Source organism: Cryptomeria japonica, chromosome 8 (assembly GCF_030272615.1).
Source record: "Cryptomeria japonica chromosome 8, Sugi_1.0, whole genome shotgun sequence".
Lineage (NCBI taxonomy): Eukaryota > Viridiplantae > Streptophyta > Pinopsida > Cupressales > Cupressaceae > Cryptomeria > Cryptomeria japonica.
The window spans coordinates 350,322,666-350,346,727 of NC_081412.1; the positions used below are offsets into that span (position 1 = coordinate 350,322,666).

The 24,062-nt window shown below is 34.6% G+C and overlaps 1 protein-coding gene across 1 annotated transcript; it reads right to left on the reverse strand.

Annotated features, from left to right (window-relative positions):
- Positions 1-16,918: 16,918 nt before the first annotated feature.
- On the reverse strand, positions 16,919-19,266 carry LOC131045317 (1-aminocyclopropane-1-carboxylate synthase). Its single transcript, XM_057978890.2, has 4 exons — positions 18,984-19,266; positions 18,740-18,871; positions 18,282-18,442; positions 16,919-18,095 (listed from the first exon to the last, which is right to left on the reverse strand). Exons 1-4 carry the CDS (start codon positions 19,143-19,145, stop codon positions 17,042-17,044), a joined length of 1,509 nt encoding a protein of 502 aa, XP_057834873.2. The 5' UTR covers positions 19,146-19,266; the 3' UTR covers positions 16,919-17,041.
- Positions 19,267-24,062: the final 4,796 nt, after the last annotated feature.

The window sequence follows — 24,062 nt, forward strand, 5'->3', positions numbered from 1 at the left end:
GGGCTGCCAATGCGCTAATTGTTGATCTCTAAGTGCTAAAGTTTGGTCTCCACGTGCTAAGCCGATGCTTCAACATGCCAGACTATTTTCAAAAGGCGTTACTTTAAACTGCTAGTTTTGGATTTCTTATGAAGCGCTAACGTTAAGACTTAATGCACTAAGGTGAAGGTTGAATGCGCTAAAAGATGTTTTCCATGCGCTAAGAGGTTGCTCTTAAGCGCTAAAATGCCCTGATAGTTTGACTTGGTTTTTTTTCTGCAATTTTTGAAACTTTGTTTTTAGTTTTCAGTGATGATGGATGATTTTCTGAAGTAACAAATGAAAGCACAACACAAAAGAGACAACCATTTTGCATAATCTAAACAATGAGTGTATGTTCTGTGAGGATGTGTTCAAATCCTCAATGTTTTAACAGGTTTAGATACAACATGCAACTCAGTCAGACTCTTTATTCAAGGGTCATAAGCAATATCATAGCCCACTAGTCTCGATACTCCGTCAGCTCAAACAGTCATGTCACCCCCTAGGGGGCGCCCATTTTTTTGCCTTTTGCTAGAAATTAACCCAAAGTGAATTGGTTCACAATTGAGTAGTTATCTTGGGAGATATATGGTGAGTGATCTTGGGGGCGGATTCTTCCCCACCCTTGCCCTATGATATTACAAATGTTTGGATACTGACTCAGCTCAAAGTTTCTATGCTAAAGTTTGTAATCAGGCTTCCCATTCGGCCGTCAGTGATAAACTCCCTCAGGAGGCTTCCCAACCTTTAGAACAAAGGCTTTACATATCACAAGGATACTGGGGGAAGGCTAATCACTATGTGCAACCGTTGAAAAGGACTTTCGTCACTTTCCACTTTTGATTATAGTGGGTTGGAACACTTGGCTTCAAAGTTGTTCCCCACTTAGGTCGTTCCCTTCACACCGGCCAAAGAATGGCTTTAAGAGTTTTTCAACCCCTTGGGAAGGCAAGCCTGCTAAAGGATTTAATGCAATATCACTGAAAGTGTAAGAGTGATCTAACTTTTTGATCACCCAGTTAAGGGGAGAGCATATACCTTCTACTTTCGAGACAAGACAAACAAGGTTCTTTTTATCCTTCAAGGAAATGATTTGTTAAAATCTATATGGAGATGTTGCTCCACAAAAACATGGTGTTTATTTTATCCTTTTAAGGCAATGATTTTCTGATCTAATAAAAGAACCTGGTCAACAAAGCAAATTCAATGTTTGGTCAATGAAAGAAATCGATCAAAAGGGGAAGATCTTCCCTCTTTAATTGTAAATGACTTTGGACATGTGTGATTCTTTTACTTTGCAAAAAATTTAAGTGGATCATTTTATGCACCAAAGGATGGTGAAGTTCTTTTTAACTCCCTTTGTTTGCAAAAATGGAAAAATTGCCTTGTTCTTTTTAGAGCCCAAAGTGAAAATTTGTCTCCCTAGAAAAAGAAAGAAGGATTGTTTTTGTGGTTCTTTTTATTTGTCCAAATAAGGTGAGTTAAATTTTATCCAACAAGAATTAAAAAGACCCTAAATTTTAACTAACTTAACGAAGTAAAAAATTAAACTATTTGTAATTCTGAAAATAAAATTAAGCTCCTATCTGCAACAAACTGTCAAAACCCTGCAAAATACCAACCAAAACAGTTAGAAATTTTTTGGTTATTGTGGACTTATACAAGTCTAAATTCAAGCTCGGTTACAGTTTTAATTTTTTCTTTTAGTCTGTGATGCGCTACAGAAAAGACTGTACGCGCTATCAGATAACTGGGATGCGCTATCGAACAGACCCGATGCGCTGAACTATTTTATGAATGTGCTGCTCTATTATTTTCCCGTGCCAAGACCTATAGGAAAATGTTAATAAAGTTTATGCACTACGTAACGGTCTATACGTGCTAGGGAATGAGTCCCACGCACCGAACAGTGAGCAGGATGCGCTAAGGGATGTTCCCTACGCGTTGATTCCTGTTTCTCGCATACCTGCAAAAGTGATTAGTTTTTAAAACTGATTTGATTAATGGGGTTGAGCCCCACAGTGGGTGCTAGAAATGTGTGCAGGAAAAGCAGGTCAATGAAACTTAAAATGTGAAAAATATGGTCTCAGGGACTTGTCCACACACCCACGGGACTTCTTGGTGCAAGTTATGGATTCATGAGGAATGACTCAACTTCCCAAGGTAGGTTCCATGGTTCTCTATCTCACAAGGTCCCCCAAGCCAATGCCTTTTCTCTCAGATCACTGAGCAAAGTGACTTAGGGATGATGAATGCAAGAATGAGGGATGCTTTAGATTAATTTTAACATGAAATGCATCCTATCTATGCATGATTTTACAAATGAAGTAAACTAGATTATAAGATGACAAGATTAGTAGCAATACTATCCTAACATGATATACTAGTTAATGATTTAATCTAATGATAAAGGAAATACTCTAAAATGTTTATTAGATTAATTCCTATTACAAAGAGAAGCTAGATGTATTGATAAATTTGAGCATAAATGAGATACTAAAAGCTTGGATGGATCCTTAAAATGGAGGAATGATAAATCTATTTATAGTGAAAATAGGGCAATGGATGGTGAAGATTGGAAGAGTTAATCAAGGGTCAGGATTGAAAGTTATCAATCCATGTTTACAATTTTCACCAATGAAATGGTGACAATTGTCAACATAAGACTACTTGAGAGGAGAGGTAAGAATCATTAAATGCTTGAGAAGACCTCATGGTTACCTTAGAAGGTAAGGGTTAAGGTTAGGTTAGAGTTATCCAATGGATAAAGCTTTTACCCAAGGGGTAAACTCTTGTGCAAAGGTTAAAGGGATAACCATGGTCAAAGCAATGAATGCTTGATGAGACCCCTAGGTTAGATGAGGGTTTTAGTTAGTCAAAAAGTCTCTAACCATGCCACTAAGGGTTAGTTAACCATTAATGGTTTGAAGACTTTGGGGACAAATTTGTAAGAGTCCTTCCAAATTTGGGGGTATTCAACAAGTTAACTTGTTGAAGGTATAAAGGCTTTAATGCCTTTTGAAGACTTTACTCCAAATTTGAGAAGTGACCTCCTCACATTTAGGGAAAGGGGATAATTGATGGGTTTGGGTTATTGATTAGGATTAGATGGATTCTAGAAGAATTTTGGCAGGGGATTAGGATGCAAGTGGGAGATGTAGAAAAATGCAAGTGGATGAGGAATAATAGGATTAATTAAAATAAATTGTTTTATTTTAATTTGGTTGCAAGTTGGGAAATTAAATAAATTAGATTTATTTAATTGGGGTAAACTATTTAATTAAATGTAAATTTAATTAAAAAGTAGGGAGAAGGGATTTAATTAAATAAAACGCTTTATTCAATTAAAAGACATAAAGAGCTTAAGTGAATTTAAATAAATAAATTGAATAATTTATTTAATTAAATAGAAGAATGTGGGTGATTTAATTAAATTATATTTAACTAAATAGAGGAATGAGAATAAAATGAACATTGAATATTCATTTAAGAATATGGTCATTTTTATACATCTACGCTATGTAATGTAAATCATAATATTGGTTTGGTGGTCGATCTTTGTATCATGTAATGTAATTTTTATAATTATGAGTTGAGGGTTGAGGGTGATATACTTATGTAATTTAGGTGTTGGTATTGTGTGTATTACCAGAGAGAGATAAATGTGCGAACAAGGATATATCATTCAGCGAAGTGTTGTGGTGAGATTGGAGTTGTAGGGCAAACAATTGTGCTTAACCAAAACTGTCATCGGGCATTTGTAGATGCTATCATTGCAGTTAATTGCTTCCGGATTGTAGTCTAAATCATATTGGAAGTCAGTGAGACCTCCCTGAGGGTTGTAGCCTTCCAGGCATATATCTTTTGAGTAGTGAGCTCTAGGCAATGTGCTTGAATTCATGTGCATTCCCCATTGTAATATTTTCACATACTACTACAGAGTATCATCTTATTATGGGTAGGTTCCCACTATGGTTTTTCCCTTAACCGGGTTTTCCACGTCAAAGTTTTGGTGTTGTGTTGTTAATTTGATTATCTGTTATTATTGCAGTTTATCAGTTTATGTTTTGGAGTTTAATTTGTTGTGATCCAATGAAGACCGATTCACCCCCCCGCCTCTCAGTCTTCCTTCTTGATTGTTGCTAACAATTGGTATCAGAGCTAGAGTCTCCAATAGAATCTTAATCGCTTGAGGAGATCCAGGATGGCAAATCAAGATATTCTTTTCAAGAAGGATAGTCCGAGTTTTGATGGAAGCAACTATACTACATGGAAGAGACGAATGGAGGTGCATTTGAAATGTCTTGGAGAAGATTATTGGAAGATTACTAAGAATGCCTATGTTGTTCCTCATAATGGAGCATCCACTCCTTATGAGGTTAAGGAAGTTGAATATAACATCAGAGTGAAGGAAGCATTACTCGATGCCCTGACTGATTCTAAAATGACAAATGTCATGGAACTTCAGACCGCCCATGAGATCTGCATGAAGCTTGAGATCTTGTATGAAGGTGATAGTCAAGTGAAAGTTTCTAAGTTGCATAGTTTAAAAAGAAAGTATGAGACATTGAAGATGAGAGATGATGAGAACATACATTCATACATGGCTAAGGTGAATGAGCTTGTCCTTGGTATCATATTTGTCGGTGGAAAGATTGAAGAAGATGAGATTGTTGATAAGGTGCTGAGATCTTTGCTTCTTGCTTATAAACATAAGGTTTCCACTATTGATGAGATCCAGAGTGTAACTACAGTGACAAGAGATGTGTTGGTTGGAAAACTTGTTGCATTTGAGATGAGAAAATTTAGAGAATCACATGGAAAGTTAGAGACAACATTCAAGGCATCAGAATTTGTGTCCGATAAGCAGAAATATGACCCTGATGAGTGTAGGATATCCAACTATGAAAGAGAAAGAAGAGATATAGTAGGGAAAGAAAGAGAGCTTGATGAGATTGAAGCATTGATTACCTAGATATTACCTAAAGGTGTCGGTAAGTATGATGAAAAGTTGGCCTTGAAATGTTTTTCTTGTAACAAGATATGACATTTTACTTCTAGATGTCCGGAGAGAATGGATAAGTATGACATACATGATAAGTTTGATAGTAATGATAGATATGAGAAGCATGAAAATTATGATAAGCCTTATAAGTCTAACCAGAAGTTTAGGAAATAGAAGAATTGTTATTATGTTACAGATGAAGAATCAGAAGGAGATGAAGTTGTGTTTATTGCCATTAAAGAAGATAGACCTTTGTCTATTGATTCCTCTAGTTGTTTTGTTGAGGAGAAAGCTTTGGCTGCAAAGGTAGAAGAAAAAGGTGAATGGGTGATTGACATTGGTTGTCCACATCATATGACTAGTGATAAAATAAAATTTGTGAGCATGGAAATGTATGATGGTGGAATAGCTAGATTTGGAGATGACAAAGTCTGTGTAATCCGTGGGAGAGGTTCTAATTCTTTTTATGGTAATCATAACACTGATGATGTTTTGTATGTTGAAGTACTAAAGCATAATCTTGTGAGTGTTGGACAGATGGTTGACAAGGGTTATGATCTACAATTCAAAGATGGTAAATGCAAGATCTTGAATGCCTCCGATATAGAAATTGCACCTGGGACTAAGACTAAAGGTAACATTTTTCTTTTGAATGCTAGTGAGAAAAGTTGTTTGATTGCTAAGATAGATGAGAGTTGGTTGTGGCATAGAAGGATGTGTCATGTAAACTTTGATTCATTGATCAAGATCTATTCTTCACAAGTTGTTAGATATCTACCTAAGATTGTTAAACTTGTTAATCCAGTATGTAAGGAATGTCAGTTGGGTAAGAAAGCAAGAATTTATTTCAAGAGTAAACGGTACACATTAGATGGATTATTAGATCTTGTGCATACTGATATGTATGGACCTACAAATGTTAGAAGTGTGCAGGGTGATAGATACTTTATGCTGCTAATTGATGATTATTCTAGAATGATGTGGGTTGTCTTTTTGAAGGAAAAATCAGAAGCATTTGAGAAATTCAAGATATTCAAAGCTAAAGTTGAAACTAAGTCTGGATTGAAGTTGAAGTGCTTGAGATCAGATAGATGTGGAGAATTTTGTTCTGGTGAGTTCAATTATTTCTGTGAGATGCATGGAATCAATAGACAACTATTTGCTCCTAGGACCCCACAACAGAATGGGATTGTTGAAAGGAAGAACTATATTGTTTTAGATGCTACAAGAACTATGTTGATTGAAGGAAATGTTTTGAAGGTCTAATAGAGAGAAGCTATTAGTACTATAGTCTATACATTCAATGGAGTTCATATCAAAGGTGATACCGGTAAGACCCCTTATGAGCTTTAGTTTGGTCATGTTCCTATTGTGAAATATTTCAAAGTTTTTGGTAGCAAATGTTATATCAAAAGAGATGAAGATATAGGAAAGTTTGATCCTAGAAGTGATGAAGGTATCTTCTTAGGATAATCTATAAATAGAAAAGCCTATCGGTGCTATAATAAGAGACTGAGAAACATAGTTGAGAGTGAAAGTGTGAAGGTGGATGAAAACCTTTGGAAGGATATCAGAGCTTATGATGAAGGTCAACATGTTTTTTTTAGCTCCTATTCAACCCGAAGAGCCTAAGCAGAATGATCCGGTAGAGACTGTGAATCCACATGTTGTTGTTGGTGGTGATGATGTGCAGGAACCTGAAGATCAAAAAAATCAGAAGACTCCGAGGTATGTAAGATTGAATCATTTTGAGAATCAGATTATTCGTGATAAGAATAAAGGTGTGATGACTAGAAGAAGGTTAGCTGCAGAAGAAATATGTTTGATTTCTAAAGTTGAACCTGAAGATGTTGTTGAAGCCTATAAAGATGATAACTAGATTAGAGCCATGGAAGAAGAGTTAGATCAAATTGAAAAGAACAACACTTGGGAACTTGTGCCTAGACCTAAGGATAAAAATGTTATTGGTACTAAATGGGTTTTTAGGAACAAATTGAATGAAGTTAGTGAAGTAGTTAGAAATAAAGCCAGACTGGTCTGCAAAGGATATTCACAACAAGAAGGGATTGATTATGAAGAAACTTTTTCTCTGGTTGCTAGAATTGAAGCTGTTAGATTGTTGCTTGCTTATGCTTCTTATAAAGATTTCAAGGTATATTAGATGGATGTCAAAACTGCATTTTTGAATGGTGATCTAGAAGAAGAAGTTTACATTGAACAACTTGATGGATTTTCACATTCAGATGATGGAGAAATGGTATGTAAGCTAAAGAAAGTACTTTATGGATTGAAACAAGCTCCTAAAGCCTGGTATGCTAGATTAGACAAATACTTGCTAAAAATGGGATTTATCAAAGGTGTTGTTGATAGTAATTTGTACTTTAAGATTGAAAATGATAACATTTTGATTGTTGAAGTCTTTATTGATGACATTATCTTTGATGGTGATGATGATATGAGTATGGAGTTTGTCAGTGATATGCAAAAATAATTTGAGATGTCTATGATTGGTGAGATGAAATTTTTCTTAGGTTTGCAATTTGCATAGATAGGAAAAGGTATCTTTATATCTCAAACTAAGTATGTGAAGGAGTTGCTGAAAAAGTTTGGACTAGATGATTCCAAACCGGATGGAACTCCTATGGTAACTGGTTGTAAATTGTCTAAAAATGATCAATCTCCTAAAGCTAATTAGAGTTTGCATAGATCTATGGTTGGTGGACTATTATATCTTACTCAAACTAGGTCTGCCATTATGCATGTTGTGTGTATGGCTGCTAGATATCAAGTTGATCTGAAGGAGAGTCATGTCACTGATGTTAAAAGAATATTCAGATATCTAAAGGGATTTGAATATTATGGTTTATGGTATCCAAAGAATGATGATTTCATGTTGTGTGCTTACACTGATGCAGATTGGGCTAGTGATGTTGATGACCGAAAGAGTACTACCGATGGAGCATTCTTTTTGGGTAAGAATTTGGTTTCATGGGCTAGTAAGAAACAAGATTCAATGTCTTTATCTACTATTGAAGTTGAGTACATAGCTGCTACTAGTTATTGCACTTATATAGTTTGGATGAAGCAAATGTTGAAAGTTATTAGAGTTATTTATGATAAGCCTACTGTTATATACTGTGATAATTCGAGTGCTATAAACATGTCAAAGAATCCACTGCAACATTCAAAAACTAAGCATATATCAATCAAATATGATTACTTGAGAGAGCAAGTCAGTGAACAGAAGGTGAAGTTGGAATATGTATCTACAAAGGAACAAATTGCTGATATTTTTACTAAGCCTTTGCCTGCAGATACATTTGTCTATTTGAGAGACAAGTTAGGGGTATCCACCCCTTGTGATGAGAACTAGATGCATTGATTTGCATCAATCCGGTGGAATTTAGAGCCTTATTCTTTTATCCAGATTGATGAGATGGTGTTTCTCCTCTATTGGAGTAGTCTGTTGATTTGGTTGTATATCCCAGGGGGAGAGAGATTCATGTTTCTGTTTAAGGAGAGTTTGGTTTTCAATTTTGGTGAGCTTTGGTATTGTTGCCAAAGGGGGAGAGAGATCATGTGAAAAAATTCTTTATCTATCTTATCTTAGGGGGAGTTCTGCTGGTGATATCTTCTTTCTTTGCATTGACTGTTTTTCACATTCATATGTTGCCATTAATGCCAAAGGGGGAGATTGTTGGATTTGGTTGATCATTGTTGCTGCTAGGATATGTTGTTGTTATTGATGTCAACATATTCATGTAGGTTATTCTGATGGTTCATGATTTGGTGCTTCGCAAGTTAAATATCCTCATGATAGTTGCTGATTGGTTGTGTTCTTGAGCTTTGAGATGTTGACTGGTGAAGATTTAAAAAGAGGCATTGGTGAAACTATTCTGGATGATTCTAATGTGCTTGTTGGTGTTTCCTAATCATTTCCTATTTGTTTTGGTGATCCGCATTGATGGTTGTGCGAGTTTTTGGTGATTTTTATGAACTGGTGATGATTTGCGTGTTATGCAATATTTCTGGTGGTGTAGCGTGTTGCAGTTGATCTTGGTGGGATTTTCGGTGGATGTAATCATTTGGGAATTTGAATTAGGTCCATGCTATGTAATGTAGATTATAATATTGGTCTAGTGGTCGATCTTTGTATCGTGTAATGTAATTTTCATAATTATGAGTTGAGGGTTGAGGGTTTAGCCGACCTTGTTATCAAGGTTGATGATTTGTATATATAGGTGATATACTTATGTAATTTAGGTGTTGGTATAGTGTCTGCATTATCAGAGAGAGTTAAATGTGCAAACAAGGTTATATCATTCAACAAAGTGTTGTGGTGAGATTGGAGTTACAGGACAGACAACTGTGCTTAACCAGAACTGGCATTAGGCAATTGTAGATGTTATCATTGTAGTTCATTCCTTCCAGATTATAGTTTGAATCATATTGTAAGTCAGTGAGACTTCCCTGATGGTTGTATCCTTCTGGGCATATCTTTTGAGCAGTGAGCTCTAGGTAGCGTGCCTGAATGCATGTGCATTTCGCATTGTAATATTTTCACATACTACTACACAGTATCATCTTACCGTGGATAGGTTCCCACCATTTTTTTCCCCTTAACCGAGTTTTCCAAGTCAAAATCTTGGTGTTGTGTGTTGTGCTATTAATTTTCTTATCTGTTATTGTTGCATTTTATCAGTTTATGTTTTGGAGTTTAATTTGCTATGATTCGGTGAAGTCTGATTCACCCCCCCCCTCTCATTAATCCTTCTTGATTGCTACTAACACAATCTTAATTCATACAAATTCTTATTCCTAACAATTCCCTATCCAGAGTGGGAAGCATTCTTGCATTTTTACCTTTTTCTTGTTTCTTTCGAAAGGAAAAAATGTTGCTTGTAGGCATTGGATTATGTTTTGTCTTCAATCACACCATTTTTATGGGGCATTATACATTATAGGGGAGCTACATAGTCTCTCTCTTTGCTTCCTATGGAGGGATAATTGATTGCATAATTATGATGGATGTGTTGGGGGATACCATTGAGTTCTCTATTCATCACTCTTTCATCGAACTTGCATCATTTCATCATTTCTCTCTTTTGGAGGTTTGTTTTGTCCCACATGGATTTTTTTTCTTCTTTATGAGAGATTGTATTGAAAATTGGTAACGAACATGGTCTATGAGAAAATATCTATAATCATGATCATCATCATGCATCATTTTAAATTGATTGGGAATGTACCTAATTGGACTATGGCATCATCATCTACCATAGACTTGATGACACAAAAGAAAATTTTAGAGGCACAATCTTAATTCATACAAATTCTTATTCGTACCAATTCCCCATCCAAAGTGGGAAGCATTGTTGCATTTGTATTTTTTCTTGTTTCTTTTGAAAGGAAAAAATGTTGTTTGTAGGCATTGGATTATGTTTTGTCTTCAACCATTCACCATTTTTGTAGGGCATTATACATTGTAGGGGAGATACATAGTCTCTCTCTTTGCTTCCTATGGAGGGATAATTGATTGCATATTTATGATGGATGTGCTGGGGGATACCATTGAGTTATGTATTCATCACTCTTTCATAGAACTTGCATCATTTCATCCTTTCTCTCTTTTGTAAGGTTTTTTTGTCCCACATGGTTTTATTTTGATCTTTTTTATGAGAGATTGTATTGCAAATGGTTAACGAACATGGTCTACTAAAAAAGATTTATAATCATAATCATCATCATGCATCATTTTTCATTGATTGGGCATGTACCTAATTGGATTATGGCATCATCATCTACCATAGACTTTATGACACACAAGAAAATTTTAGAGACACAATCTTAATTCATACAAATTCTTATTCCTACCAATTCCCTATCTAGAGTGGGAAGCACTCCTGCATTTGTACCTTTTTTTGTTTCTTTCGAAAGGAAAAAATGTTGCTTGTAGGCATTGGATTATGTTTGTCTTCAACCATTCACCATTTTTGTAGGGCATTATACATTGTAGGGGAGATACATAGTCTCTCTCTCTTTGCTTCCTATGAAGGGATAATTGATTGCATATTTATGATGGATGTGTTGGGGGATACCATTGAGTTCTCTATTCATCACACTTTCATTGAACTTGCATCATTTCATCTTTTCTCTCTTTTGGAGTGTTGTTTTGTTCCACATAGTTTTAGTTTATTCTTCTTTATGATATATTGTATTTAAAATGGGTAATGAATATGGTCTACTAGCAAAGATCTATAATCATGATCATCATTATGCATCATTTTTCATTAATTGGGCATATACCTAATTGGATTATGGCATCATCATCTACCATAGACTTGATGACACATTAGAAAATTATACACACAATCTTAATTCATACAAATTCTTATTCCTACCTATTTCCTATCTAGAGTGGGAAGCATTCTTGCATCTGTACTTTTTCTTGTTTCTTTCGAAAGGAAAAAAATGTTGCTTGTAGGCATTGGATTATGTTTTGTCTTCAACCATTCACCATTTTTATAGGGCATGATACATTGTAGGGGAGCTACATAGTATCTCTCTTTACTTCCTATGGAGGGATAATTGATTGAATATTTATGATGGATGTGTTGGGGGATACCATTGAGTTCTCTATTCATCACTCTTTCATCGAACTTGCATAATTTCATCTTTTCTCTCTTTTGGAGGGTTGTTTTGTCCCACATGGTTTTTTCTTCTTCTTCTTTATGAGATATTATATTGAAAATGGGTAACAAGCATGGTCTACTAGCAAAGATCTATAATCATAATCATCATCATGCATCATTTTTCATTGATTGGGAATGTACCTAATTGGATTATGGCATCATCATCTACCATAGACTTAATGACACACAAGAAAACTTAGAGACAATATCTCAATTTATACAAATTCTTATTCCTACTAATTACCCATCCAGAGTGGGAAGCATTCTTACATTTGTACTTTTTATTGTTTGTTTCGAAAGGAAAAAATGTTACTTGTAGGCATTGGATTATATTTTGTCTTCAACAGTTTACCATTTTTGTAGGGCATTATACATTGTAGGGGATCTACATAGTCTCTCTCTTTTCTTTCTATGGAGGGACAAATGATTGCATATTTATGATAGATGTGCTGGGGGATACCATTGAGTTCTCTATTCATCGCTCTTTCATCGAACTTGCATAATTTCATCTTTTCTCTCTTTTGGAGGGTTGTATTGTCACACATTGTTTTATTTTCTTCTTCTTTATGAGAGATTGTATTTCAAATGGGTAAGAAACATGGTCTACTAACAAAGATCTATAATCATGATCATCATCATGCATCATTTTTCATTGATTGGGCATGTACCTAATAGGATTATGGCATCATCATCTACAATCATAGACTTGATGACACACAAGAAAATTTCAGAGACAATCTTAATTCATACAAATTCTTATTCCTACCAATTCCCCATCCGAAGTGGGAAGCATTCTTGCATTTGTACTTTTTCTTGTTTCTTTTGAAAGGAAATTTTTTTGCTTGTAGCCATTGGATTATGTTTTGTCTTTGAAACCAATCACCATTTTTGTAGGGCATTATACATTGTAGGGGAGCTACATATTCTCTCTCTCTTTTCTTCCTTTGGAGGGATAATTGATTTCATATTTATGATGGATGTGTTGGGGGGATACCATTGAGCTCTCTATTCATCACTCTTTCATCAAACTTGCATCATTTCATCTTTTCTCTATTTTTGAGGGTTGTTTTGTCCCACATGGTTTTATTTTCTTCTTCTTTATGAGAGATTGTATTGAAAATGGGTAATGAAGATGGTCTACTAGCAAAGATCTATAATCATGGTCATCATCATGCATCATTTTTCATTGATTGGGCATGTACCAAATTTGATTATGGCATCATCATCTACCAAAGACTTGATGACACACAAGAAAATTTTAGAGACACAATCTTAATTCATACAAATTCGTATTCCTACCAATTCCCTATCTAGAGTGGGAATCAATCTTGCATTTGTACTTTTTCTTGTTTCTTTAGAAAGGAAAAAAATGTTGCTTGTAGGCATTAGATTTTGTTTTGTCTTCAACCATTCACAATTTTTGTAGGATAGATACATTTTAGGGGAGCTAATAGTCTCTCTTTCCTTCCTATGGAGGGATAATTGATTGCATATTTATGATGGATGTGCTGGGGGATACCATTGAGTTCTCTATTCATCACTCTTTCATAGAACTTGCATCATTTCATCTTTTCTCTCTTTTGGAGGGTTGTTTTGTCCCACGTGGTTTTATTTTCTTCTTCTTTATGAGAGATTCTATTTCAAATGGGTAACGAACATGGTCTACTAGAAAAGATCTATAATCATGATCATCATCATGCATCTTTTTTCATTGATTGGGCATGTACCTAATTGGATTATGGCATCATCATCTACCATAGACTTGATGACACAAGAAAAATTTAGAGACACAATCTTAATTCATACAAATTCTTATTCATACCAATTCCCCATCCAAAGTGGGAAGCATTCTTTCATTTGTACTTTTTCTTGTTTCTTTCGAAAGGAAAAAATATTGCTTGTAAGCATTTGATTACGTTTTGTCTTCAACCATTCACCATTTTTGTAGGGCATTATACATTGTAGGGGAGATACATATTCTCTCTCTTTCCTTCCAATGGAGGGATAATTGATTGCATATTTGTGATGGATGTGTTGGGGGATACCATTGAGTTCTCTATTCATCACTTTTTCATCGAACTTGCATCATTTCATCTTTTTTCTCTTTTGGAGGGTTTTTTTGTCCCACATCATGGTTTTATTTTCTTCTTCTTTATGAGAGATTTTATTGCAAATGGGTAACAAACATGGTCTACTAGCAAAGATATATAATCATAATCATCATCATGCATCATTTTTCATTGATTGGGCATGTACCTAATTGGATTATGGAATTATCATCTACCATAGACTTGATGACACACAAGAAAATTTTAGAGACACAATATTAATTCATACAAATTCTTATTCCTACCAATTCCCTATCCAGAGTGGGAAGCATTCTTGCATTTGTACATTTTCTTGTTTCTTTCGAAAGGAAAAAATGTTTCTTGTAGGCATTGGATTATGTTTTGTCTTCAACCATTCACCATTTTTGTAGGGCATTATACATTGTAGGGGAGCTACATAGTCTCTCTCTTTGGTTCCTATGGAGGGATAATTGATTGCATATTTATGATGGATATGTTGGGGGATATCATTGAGTTCTCTATTCATCACTCTTTCATCAAACTTGCATCATTTCATCTTTTCTCTCTTTTGGAGGGTTTATTTGTCCCACATGGTTTTATTTTCTTCTTCTTCTTTATGAGAGATTGTATTGAAAATGGGTAGTGAAAATGTTCTACTAGAAAAGATCTATAATCATCATCATCATCATGCATCATTTTTCATTGATTGGGAATGTACCTAATTGGATTGTGGCATCATCATCTACCATAGACTTGATGACACACAAGAAAATTTTAGAGAGACAATCTTAATTCATACAAATTCCCCATCCAGAGTGGGAAGCATGCTTGCATTTGTACTTTTTCTTATTTCTTTTGAAAGGAAAAAAAGTTGCTTTAGGCATTGGATTATACTTTGTCTTCAACCATTCACCATTTTTTTAGGGGAGCTACATAGTCTCTCTCTTTTCTTCCTATGAAGGGATAATTGATTGCATATTTATGATGGATGTGCTGGGGGATACCATTGAGTTCTCTATTCATCACTCTTTCATTGAACTTGCATCATTTCATCTTTTCTCTCTTTTGGCGGGTTGTTTTGTCCCACATAGTTTTAGTTTATTCTTCTTTATGAGATATTGTATTGCAAATGGGTAATGAATATGGTCTACTAGCAAAGATCTATAATTGCATCATTTTTCATTAATTGGGCATGTACCTAATTGGATTATGGCATCATCATCTACCATAGACTTGATGACACATTAGAAAATTATACACACAATCTTAATTCATACAAATTCTTATTCCTACCTATTTCCTATCTAGAGTGGGAAGCATTCTTGCATTTGTACTTTTTCTTGTTTCTTTTGAAAGGAAAAAAATGTTGCTTGTAGGCATTGGATTATGTTTTGTCTTCAACCATTCACCATTTTTCTAGGGCATTATACATTGTAGGGGAGATACATAGTATCTCTCTTTTCTTCCTATGGAGGGATAATTGATTGCATATTTATGAGGGATGTGTTGGGGGATACCATTGAGTTCTCTATTCACCACTCTTTCATTGAACTTTTATCATTTCATCTTTTCTCTCTTTTGGAGGGTTGTTTTGTCCCACATGGTTTTATTTTCTTCTTCTTTATGAGAGATTGTATTGCAAATGGGTAACTAACATAGTCTACTAGAAAATATTTATAATCATAATCATCATTTTCATATATCTACTACTCCTTGAATTGCACTTAAGGGAGGTGTTGGTGTGAATAAAGTGTTTTATTAATTGGTTCACTAGTAGGTCCTATTCATATGTTAAGTTTACTTAGGTCTTTGAAATATTTCTACAAGTCTTAGTTTTAAATTAGATATATAATCTTATCTTTTGGCATATAAGTCTTTATTCCTAGGTCTTTGAATATTTATCTTGTTAGTTGTGTCATTGTATAGGATTAAGGCACATGTCGCAATCTTATCTAATCCTACCTATCAAATTTGTCTATATAATAAAGATCTCATATGTATAAATTGTGATGTAGTATCTGATTCAATAAAATTCATTATGCCCATAATGAAGCATTATTTTTGTCTTGCTACTCTCTTGTGGAAGGGATCTTTTTGGTCTTGCAAGTGATCCTAGAAGATTGAGTTTGTTGGTGACTATAACACATCCTAACCATACCACATAGTTTCTCATTTTCTTTGATATTTTTTTATCGTTGTAAAATCAGTTTACCTAGATGCGTCAATAAAGGTGATAATTTTTTTGTGCAGCAAGTTCCTAAATAGTGCTAACCACCTCACTTGAAAAAGGAGTACAATTTAGTTGAGGTTCCTCTGCAATAGTCATCATTTTTTTCTCATTCACTTCTATAACTTAAGTTTACTTTTGTTTATTAGACCAATCTTTGTGGGTAAAAATGTTTAGTTTCACTAGTGCAATTTGAACAAGAGTAAGATAAAATTAGTTACATGTTCCAAGGCATTCATTTCAGAAGTTTTTATTTTTCTATGCATTGATGAATCAATTCTTGATAGCTATTATAGTATAATCTTCCATCCAAATCTCAAGCTAAATATCACATTTGAATTATTTAAATTCCATAAATTAGTTTTGTATTTGTTATTTAAGTTTTATTTTTTAATCTTAAGCTTTAATTAAATTTTATAATTATTTGACCTAAGCAAACTTGCGCTGGAAGCATTTATTCCAATAATAACTAAATAAGATATGTAAATCTTGAAAAATCCACAAACATAGTTTGGAAGGAAATAATTTTGTTCTATACCCAAAGATATTTGTCTTGGAGGGTTATTCTTAAACCATACTCACTTCAATGGTCAAAGGTAAATTTTGGTCAATAAAAGAGGATAACTATTTACCACTTTTAGATTACTATTACTTTTTTGACTATTGTAACGTACATGCTATTTGCATAAGTGTTTGAAACAATAGAGAATTATTTCAACCATGTGAATGAATTATGCGACCTTCAATTTGCATTACATTGTGGTATGTTTTTAAAATCAAAATTTAAATATATTATTTAATCTTGAATTTGTAGAAAAATAACCAATTGCTCTTCTTATTAGGTACACTAAGCAACAATAATTAAAGAATTTGTAATAAAAAAATTTATTGGATGGAATGGATTTCGCATTGGGAACAAGGCAATTGCTTCTCCCTTACAAACCATTAAAGAATAAAGAATTGATTTTCCCATAAACAAAATGAAGAAGACAATTGAATGGTAATCTGTATAGAAAGTATGTGGAGATCACTTGGATGTGATTGGGGTTCGAGGGCTATTGAGATAACACATGGATGTGATTGGAGTGTGAGGGCTATTGAGATAGCACTTGGATGCAATTTGGGTGCGAGGGCTATTGAGACAACTCATGTTTGCTATTAGAGATCCATCAATAGAGAGGAAGAGATTCTTAGGACGTGTTGTATGAAATGTTAGTGTAGATGAGCTGGAGATTGTGGAAAGCTTGCTCCTTCTTTCAGTCAAATGCTTAATTCTAGAGAGTGCTTCTTGCATTGTAGCCGAGGTCGTGTTAGCAAAGCAAAATCTGAACCATCCTTCCTCTTTACAATGACATGACAACCCAGGAGATACATTCAGTCCAATCTCTTCAATTATTATCTTCCAAAGTGCATGCTCAGAATCTTTGTGGAGAAGATGGCGAAGGTCCACCCAACAAAAAAGCCCTGCATTGCTATTGGCTAAACATTTAATTCCCACCTTGCACAATCCTTGCACAAACACATTATGCGCCTCTTGTAGCCTCTTCTTATTCTCCTTAATATATTCTCTCACAAATTCCCTGTCACTCAGCATCCCACCCAACAAGTATTGTGTTTGTGAAGAAACCATGCAAAAACTTGACATTCTACGTGCCGCCATAGCAACCTTGTTATTATATGAATAGATGGCTCCCACTCTGAATCCAGGCAATCCCATGTCCTTTGATAGACTGTAAACAATGTGAACATGATCACGCTCCATTTGACTTTGTACTACCTCTGCAATGCTCACAAACCTTGGACCAGAAAACACTGATCCTGCATAGATCTCATCACAGATCAGATGAATCTTCTTCTCTGTTGCAAAATGTAATATGCTTCTCAGTGTTTGCTCATCCATTGTGGTTCCTAGTGGGTTGGATGGATTTGTTATTAGAATTCCCTTCACTCGTATCTTACGACACTTGGCCTCTGTGTATGCTTCTTCAAGTGCACTCACTGACACCTGAAAATTGTTGGAACTGCTACACACCACTGGTATCAGCTCTATTCCAGTCCGCCACTTTAGATCTCTATCAAACCTGTTTGTCAATATTTGCAAATATTAGATTTATCTATTAATTGAAAGACTAGCTTCAATATCCACTTAAACACATATAATCAAAACAATGTTATGTGGTTGATAAATAAGGTGAATCTTGAATATTTTATGTAGAAATTTGAAAAAAGGTAGATTCTTAGTATTAAAAGATTTAAGCTTTACTTACCCAGGATAATATGGGGATGGAACAAGGAAAGCCTCTCCTGGATTTGCCACACAAAATGTTAGAACTTCATGAGCTGCAGTTGCTCCTGCAGTGAGAACTATTCTATCTTTATCAAACTTCACTCTTCCTCCTCCCACTTCCTCCATAAATAATGCAATGCCCTGCATTAATAGTCCATCATAAATGGTTAATAAAGTCTATTGCAATAATAACTCAGGAATTTAGTTAAATTGTATAGTTTTTATTTTATGAGTTTGACTAAATGCTATATATTATTTATTGAGAATTCAATTGAATAGTTTTAAGTCAAATTTATTGAATTAGTCTATTTTTAACCATCATCCATCTCGTCAATGCAATGCCAATTTTGAGGAAATATTATAAATATGATGAAATATAAAATTCCCATGATATTAGATTTTCTATATTAGCACTAATTTTCAGCTGAAAATGTGTACCTCTCTGAACTTGGGGAGGCCATGATAGTCTTGATAATTGGCAGTCTCCTTAAAGCCGGCAATGCCCTCCTGCGTGCAAATGGAAGACTCTGGGTGTTCTCTCACCCACTTTTCTATTAAATCGAAGGAAAGCTGCAAGACATTTGGGAAAAGCAATGGCATATTAATTTACAGCTCTGCTAAACAGAGAAACAAGTATATGAATTTAGCCTACAGGAATGCATAAGAATGAATGAATAGGCACCTGATTTTCTGCTAAGCCCATTTGAATAACTCCAGATGGGTTTTTGTGGGGATGGTAAGGATTTCTGTCATAGGCTTTCCACCCATCAAAGTAAGGAGAGTCTTCACCATGGCCATTGGAGGTTGCTCTCCGAGAAAGGGGTGTTGTCATCATGAGTTGCATATTGCTCTATGTACTTATGTTACCCAATCGACTTAATCCTCTGGTAGCAATAGAATTGCTATGGTGCGAAGAGAAAGAGGAAATGGTGTTACGCAATTGACTAAATCTACCGCCTTGGAATTGCTCCTTATCAATTGCTATGATGCGAAAGGATGAGCTGGGCATCCTGTATTTTATAGGCAAGAGGAAGAGGAAGAGGAAGAGGAAGAGCAGGTGTAGAGGAAATTCAGGGTGTGCTTCCGAGTTTGAAATTGAAAAATGCATGTTCAGAGATGACGATGATGCTATTGTAGCGGGGGCTCCACAATTTACCGCGAATTTGTGGTGCACGTGAAAGGAGAAACACAGACAGTCAGTGGAATTCGGTATAATTAGGTACATGTTGAAGGAGGACTATGATCGAGGAAGGTGAAGGTGAGGCAGTCAGAAAAGACTTTGAGGAGTCATACACTCGTTGGCATGGTTATCACCTAGAAAGTCAATTCATTGAATCTCGTGTTCAATAGACTTTCCTAGAATGTTCTTTATTCAAACTTTTGAGCACAAATTTTATTGGGACACTTGTGGGTGGGAAGTTAAGTGGAAGCGGTGTTGGAATGAGTATGTTTGATTTGGAAGGAAAGTTATATATATATAATAATTATATGGATGTAACAAGTGTCACTTGATCATTTTCATTTATGAGAGATGGGTTCATGTGAACTACAACTTATGAAAGGGTTGGCTTATTGAACCCGACTCTAGTTGGTGTGGGGATGGGTGGGGGCTATACTAATGAGCTAAATAATTACCCTTATAATAGTAGGGCCCTGACCCCTCTTATTAATCAGCCTGCTAGCTCTTCCCTGCTCAATTCGACTGGGGGTAGGGGGGGGGTAGCTCGATTGGGTGCGGCCCACCCAACCATGAGTTGATATAGAGGGGGGGGGGGGGGGGGGGGAGGTTATATTGTTGCCTGAGATAGGGCTTTTAACTCTATGGAGGTAGGGCACTCGACAGGTTCATGTAGGGTAAGGGTGACGCTGGGGGGCTAAGAAGTGGTATAACGTATGGATGAAAGGTGTCGACAATAAAGCCCACTAATTTTATTGTGTTAAATTATGTGATAATATAAATCCAACTACTTTATTATACTTATAGAGGAGAAACGTGCATATTTGACTTCTTCACTTCTATGTTTTATTTAATTTTGCAAAGATGTTGTTTATGCTTATTGTCGATCTAGCATTTTGGATGCACATTGACTATGTTTATTAATTAATTGAAATTTACCATAATAATATTTTTTGAGCACTCATTGATCCAATCTTGAATCTAGTGCCATGTTATGTTAATCCTCCACTTTATAGCAATATAAACTTAGTTCCTAGAGTTTTATTCTTATTCCAGATTGCATTGCAAAGGTTGTATGTTTAAGGATATCATCCCAGGACCCTTTTATTATCAATTATTAACATCTTACACTTAGAAATTCAATCACATGCATCAACAATCGTAGTTTCTACTAGTCTTAGTTTACATTAGGTGTAATTAATTGACATCGATAATTCTTTATTTTTAAATTTTCTTATCTTGTTATGCCAATTTAGGGGCTTGACTTCTATCAAGGAGTCGATCCTTCTTCCATGTATACACAAAATACTGCCAAAGGATCTTCTTAGCATCACACTATCCATCAGCATAGCCCTGCCCCCCAACAATCAATAGGGCACCATACCTTTGGGTCATAGGGAATAGATGGGAGGCAAACATTCATTGGAGACTTCAACAAAAGGTTTTTTTGTCAAATGAAATAATGCCCCACCAAGGACATAATCACATCAATGAAACTAGATTGCCACATGATCTAGTCCTAGCATTTGAAATCCTAGATTGTCTTTATCTTAGGAACCTTTGTTCATTTATTCTATTCAAAACTACAAATATTGACTTTCTATTATAGTATATCAACACTAAAATCACCATCGTTCTTGTTTCCAAGTAAATCTTAACCGCTTCCATTTTCATTTATCATTTTTATTTTGTATAGTGTTGTTCGTTCCTCTAATTGATTCCCTACTTTTCTCTAAATATTAGTCATATCGTATGATTAAGAACATCATATCATTGGGAAATGCACAAAAACCTCACTATAATGATATTTTTTCTTTTCACTCTAGGCACTATTTTATTTTAACCTAGGTGGGCTTCCCTTATATTAATATCAACAAATTATCAGCAAATTTAATAAGATATTGAGCCAATTGTGTTCTCATATATTAAAGCTAGGAGATGTGAAATTATTGTAGAATTGCCTGAACTCCTTGCTTATTATCAAATCCAATCAATGACAACATAAATTAATTTAAGAATAACTTAGAAATGCTTTTGAGAGATTTGTCATTTTAAACTATCCTATATGACAAAAAAAAGATTAATTGTCTAGATTGTTGCCTTAATTGGGCAATATACTCATACAAGTTTCAATAAATGTTCCTTCACAACAAAATAAAGCAATTCAATGTACAATTTCATTAGTTTCTTTGATGTGAATTTATTGGGAAACTCATGGATAGGAATATTGAGTATGTTTGATTTGTAATAATATTATAATGAATCATTTTTAAGAAATATGGATCATTCATATTTATAAAATATAGATCAATGTATTACTACTCATAAAATATAGATAATACAAATCCTACAACTTTAGTATACATATATATGGGTTCATGTGAATTACTACTCGTGAAAGACAGATCAATGAATTTAACACAAAAACTATATAATTGAATTTTGATAGAATATCATAACCTTCAAATCCCTCTAATTTTATTGTTTCAAAGTTGTGATAATACAAATCCAACATCTTTATTAATTTATAGAGGGGAAAAGTGCATATTTCATTTCTTCACTTCTATGTTCTATTTCATTTTGCAAAGATGTTGTTTATGCTTATTGTTGATCTAGCATTTTGAATGCACATTTGACTATATTCATTAATTGGTTTAAATTAAATATATAACATATTGTTTTTTAGCACTCATTGATCCAATCTAGAATCCAACACCATGTTATGTTAATCCTCCACTTTATAGCAACATTGACTTAGGTTCTAGAGTTTTACTCTTATTTCCAATTACATGTTTTAGGTTTTATCTTTAAGAAAATCATCCTAGGACCCTTTTATTTATAAATTCACATAAATCTCCAAATATAAAAAACCCTCAATTGAGTTTCCAATAGTTAGTATTCTACTGTGCTCATTACAATCCAAGTACTTGTTCTGAAATATTCTACACCAAAGTCTATTTGGCTCTCTATGCATTTTCCATGCTAGTTATGCCCCCAAATCCAAATTTTGGGCCTAGATTTTCCTTAACCCTACACCCCCTGCAACCTTTAGTAGACAAGTAGTATCCAAATGAATCAATAGGATATGTTTCTCATCTTTTGAGCCTTCCCAAAGAAATATCTTAAGGAGACTTTCCAAATTCTCCTCTATTTTGTGGGTCATTAGGATACAATACATAACATAAAAGATATAAACCAATTTAATCATTGTTAATCTCCCTTCCAATGCTAGCCACTTTCTTCTCTGGGCTAAGACTTTGTTTCTGTAATTTGCAATAATATCCTCTCAATGTCTAGATCTACATGAGCCTAATATTAGTGGTGCCCCAAGATTATTTTTAAGGGAAGGAGGCAATTGAGAAGCCAAGCATATTGACAATTCTTTTTGGGATAATTTCTTGGTATTAAAGAATATAATTAAATATTTATCTTTATTTATTATTTGTGTAGACTTTCTTGTATATTCTTCTAGAGTATCTTTGATTCTGGTGGCTACCCTCATGTTGGCTTCCCCAAACAAAGTTGTATCATGCAAAAACTGGGCATGATTTATAGGCCTCGTATCATCAATTACTTTAATGCATCTCCATAAGTTAGTATTACATTTCTCTTTAAAGGATCTTCCCATTGCTTCCGCCATTATTACAATAGAAAAGGTGAGATTGGTTTGGCTTGTTTAAGTTCGTTAGTTTCTTCGAAGAATCCACATAAAGATCCATTGACATTGATAGAGTATCTTGTCAAGGAAATACCAAACCAAATAAAATCAATCCAAGAGTCATTAAACTTGAAATTTTTCATTACCGCAAGTAGAAAACTCCAATCAAATCTATTATAAGATTTCCTTATATTTAAGTTGAACATACCAGAAGACTGAGAGGGGGGGTGAATTAGTATTCCCTTTTACAAATTGAACTTTTGAAACTTATTTTATTCTCATTTAATCTTAGCACAAAAGGAATGCATGCAAAATAATTGAAATGCAAGAGATACACAACCATAAGAGAGACACTAGATTTTTGTACGTGGAAAACTCAAAAAGGAAAAACCATGGAGAGGGTTAACTCTCAAGATAACATAACTAGTTATAAATGACTACAAGTCTCACTGTCAAGAGATAGAAACAAATATGAACTGAGAAAATTGCATCTACATATGCATAGGTTCAGTTCTTGATAATCTTAGAGATCTAAACAACTACTTGCAACATAACTGGTCAAGAATCTCCACAACTCTTTTGCAATTTGTCTGCTCCAATCACACATACATCCACTGTCGCACCAATTCTGCCTTTCTTCTACAAACACACTCACACCTGAACACGCACCATGCACACCACTCTCACTCTTCTTTTAAAACTCATAACATATCGAGCAATCCATAACATATATATACTGGTAGGTATATGCACCGAGTCGGTTTCAAGAACACTTTCCCCAAGAATACTTCTCCATCAATCTTCTACATGTTTTCTTTCAAGAATCTTCCAACGATAAGATCACATGCTTCAAGCACTAGAGAAAAATAAAAACAAAAACATCCAAGGTCGTCTATACCCAGAATGATCATATCCTCAAACCTCCA

Coding starts and splice junctions, on each gene's coding strand:
- LOC131045317 (XM_057978890.2), bottom strand. CDS start 19,145: ATGCAACTCATGATGACAACACCCCTTTCTCGGAGAGCAACCTCCAAT. Junction 18,872..18,983: donor TGGGCTTAGCAGAAAATCAG/GTGCCTATTCAT, acceptor AATGTCTTGCAG/CTTTCCTTCGATTTAATAGA. Junction 18,096..18,281: donor CCATCCCCATATTATCCTGG/GTAAGTAAAGCT, acceptor ATTGACAAACAG/GTTTGATAGAGATCTAAAGT.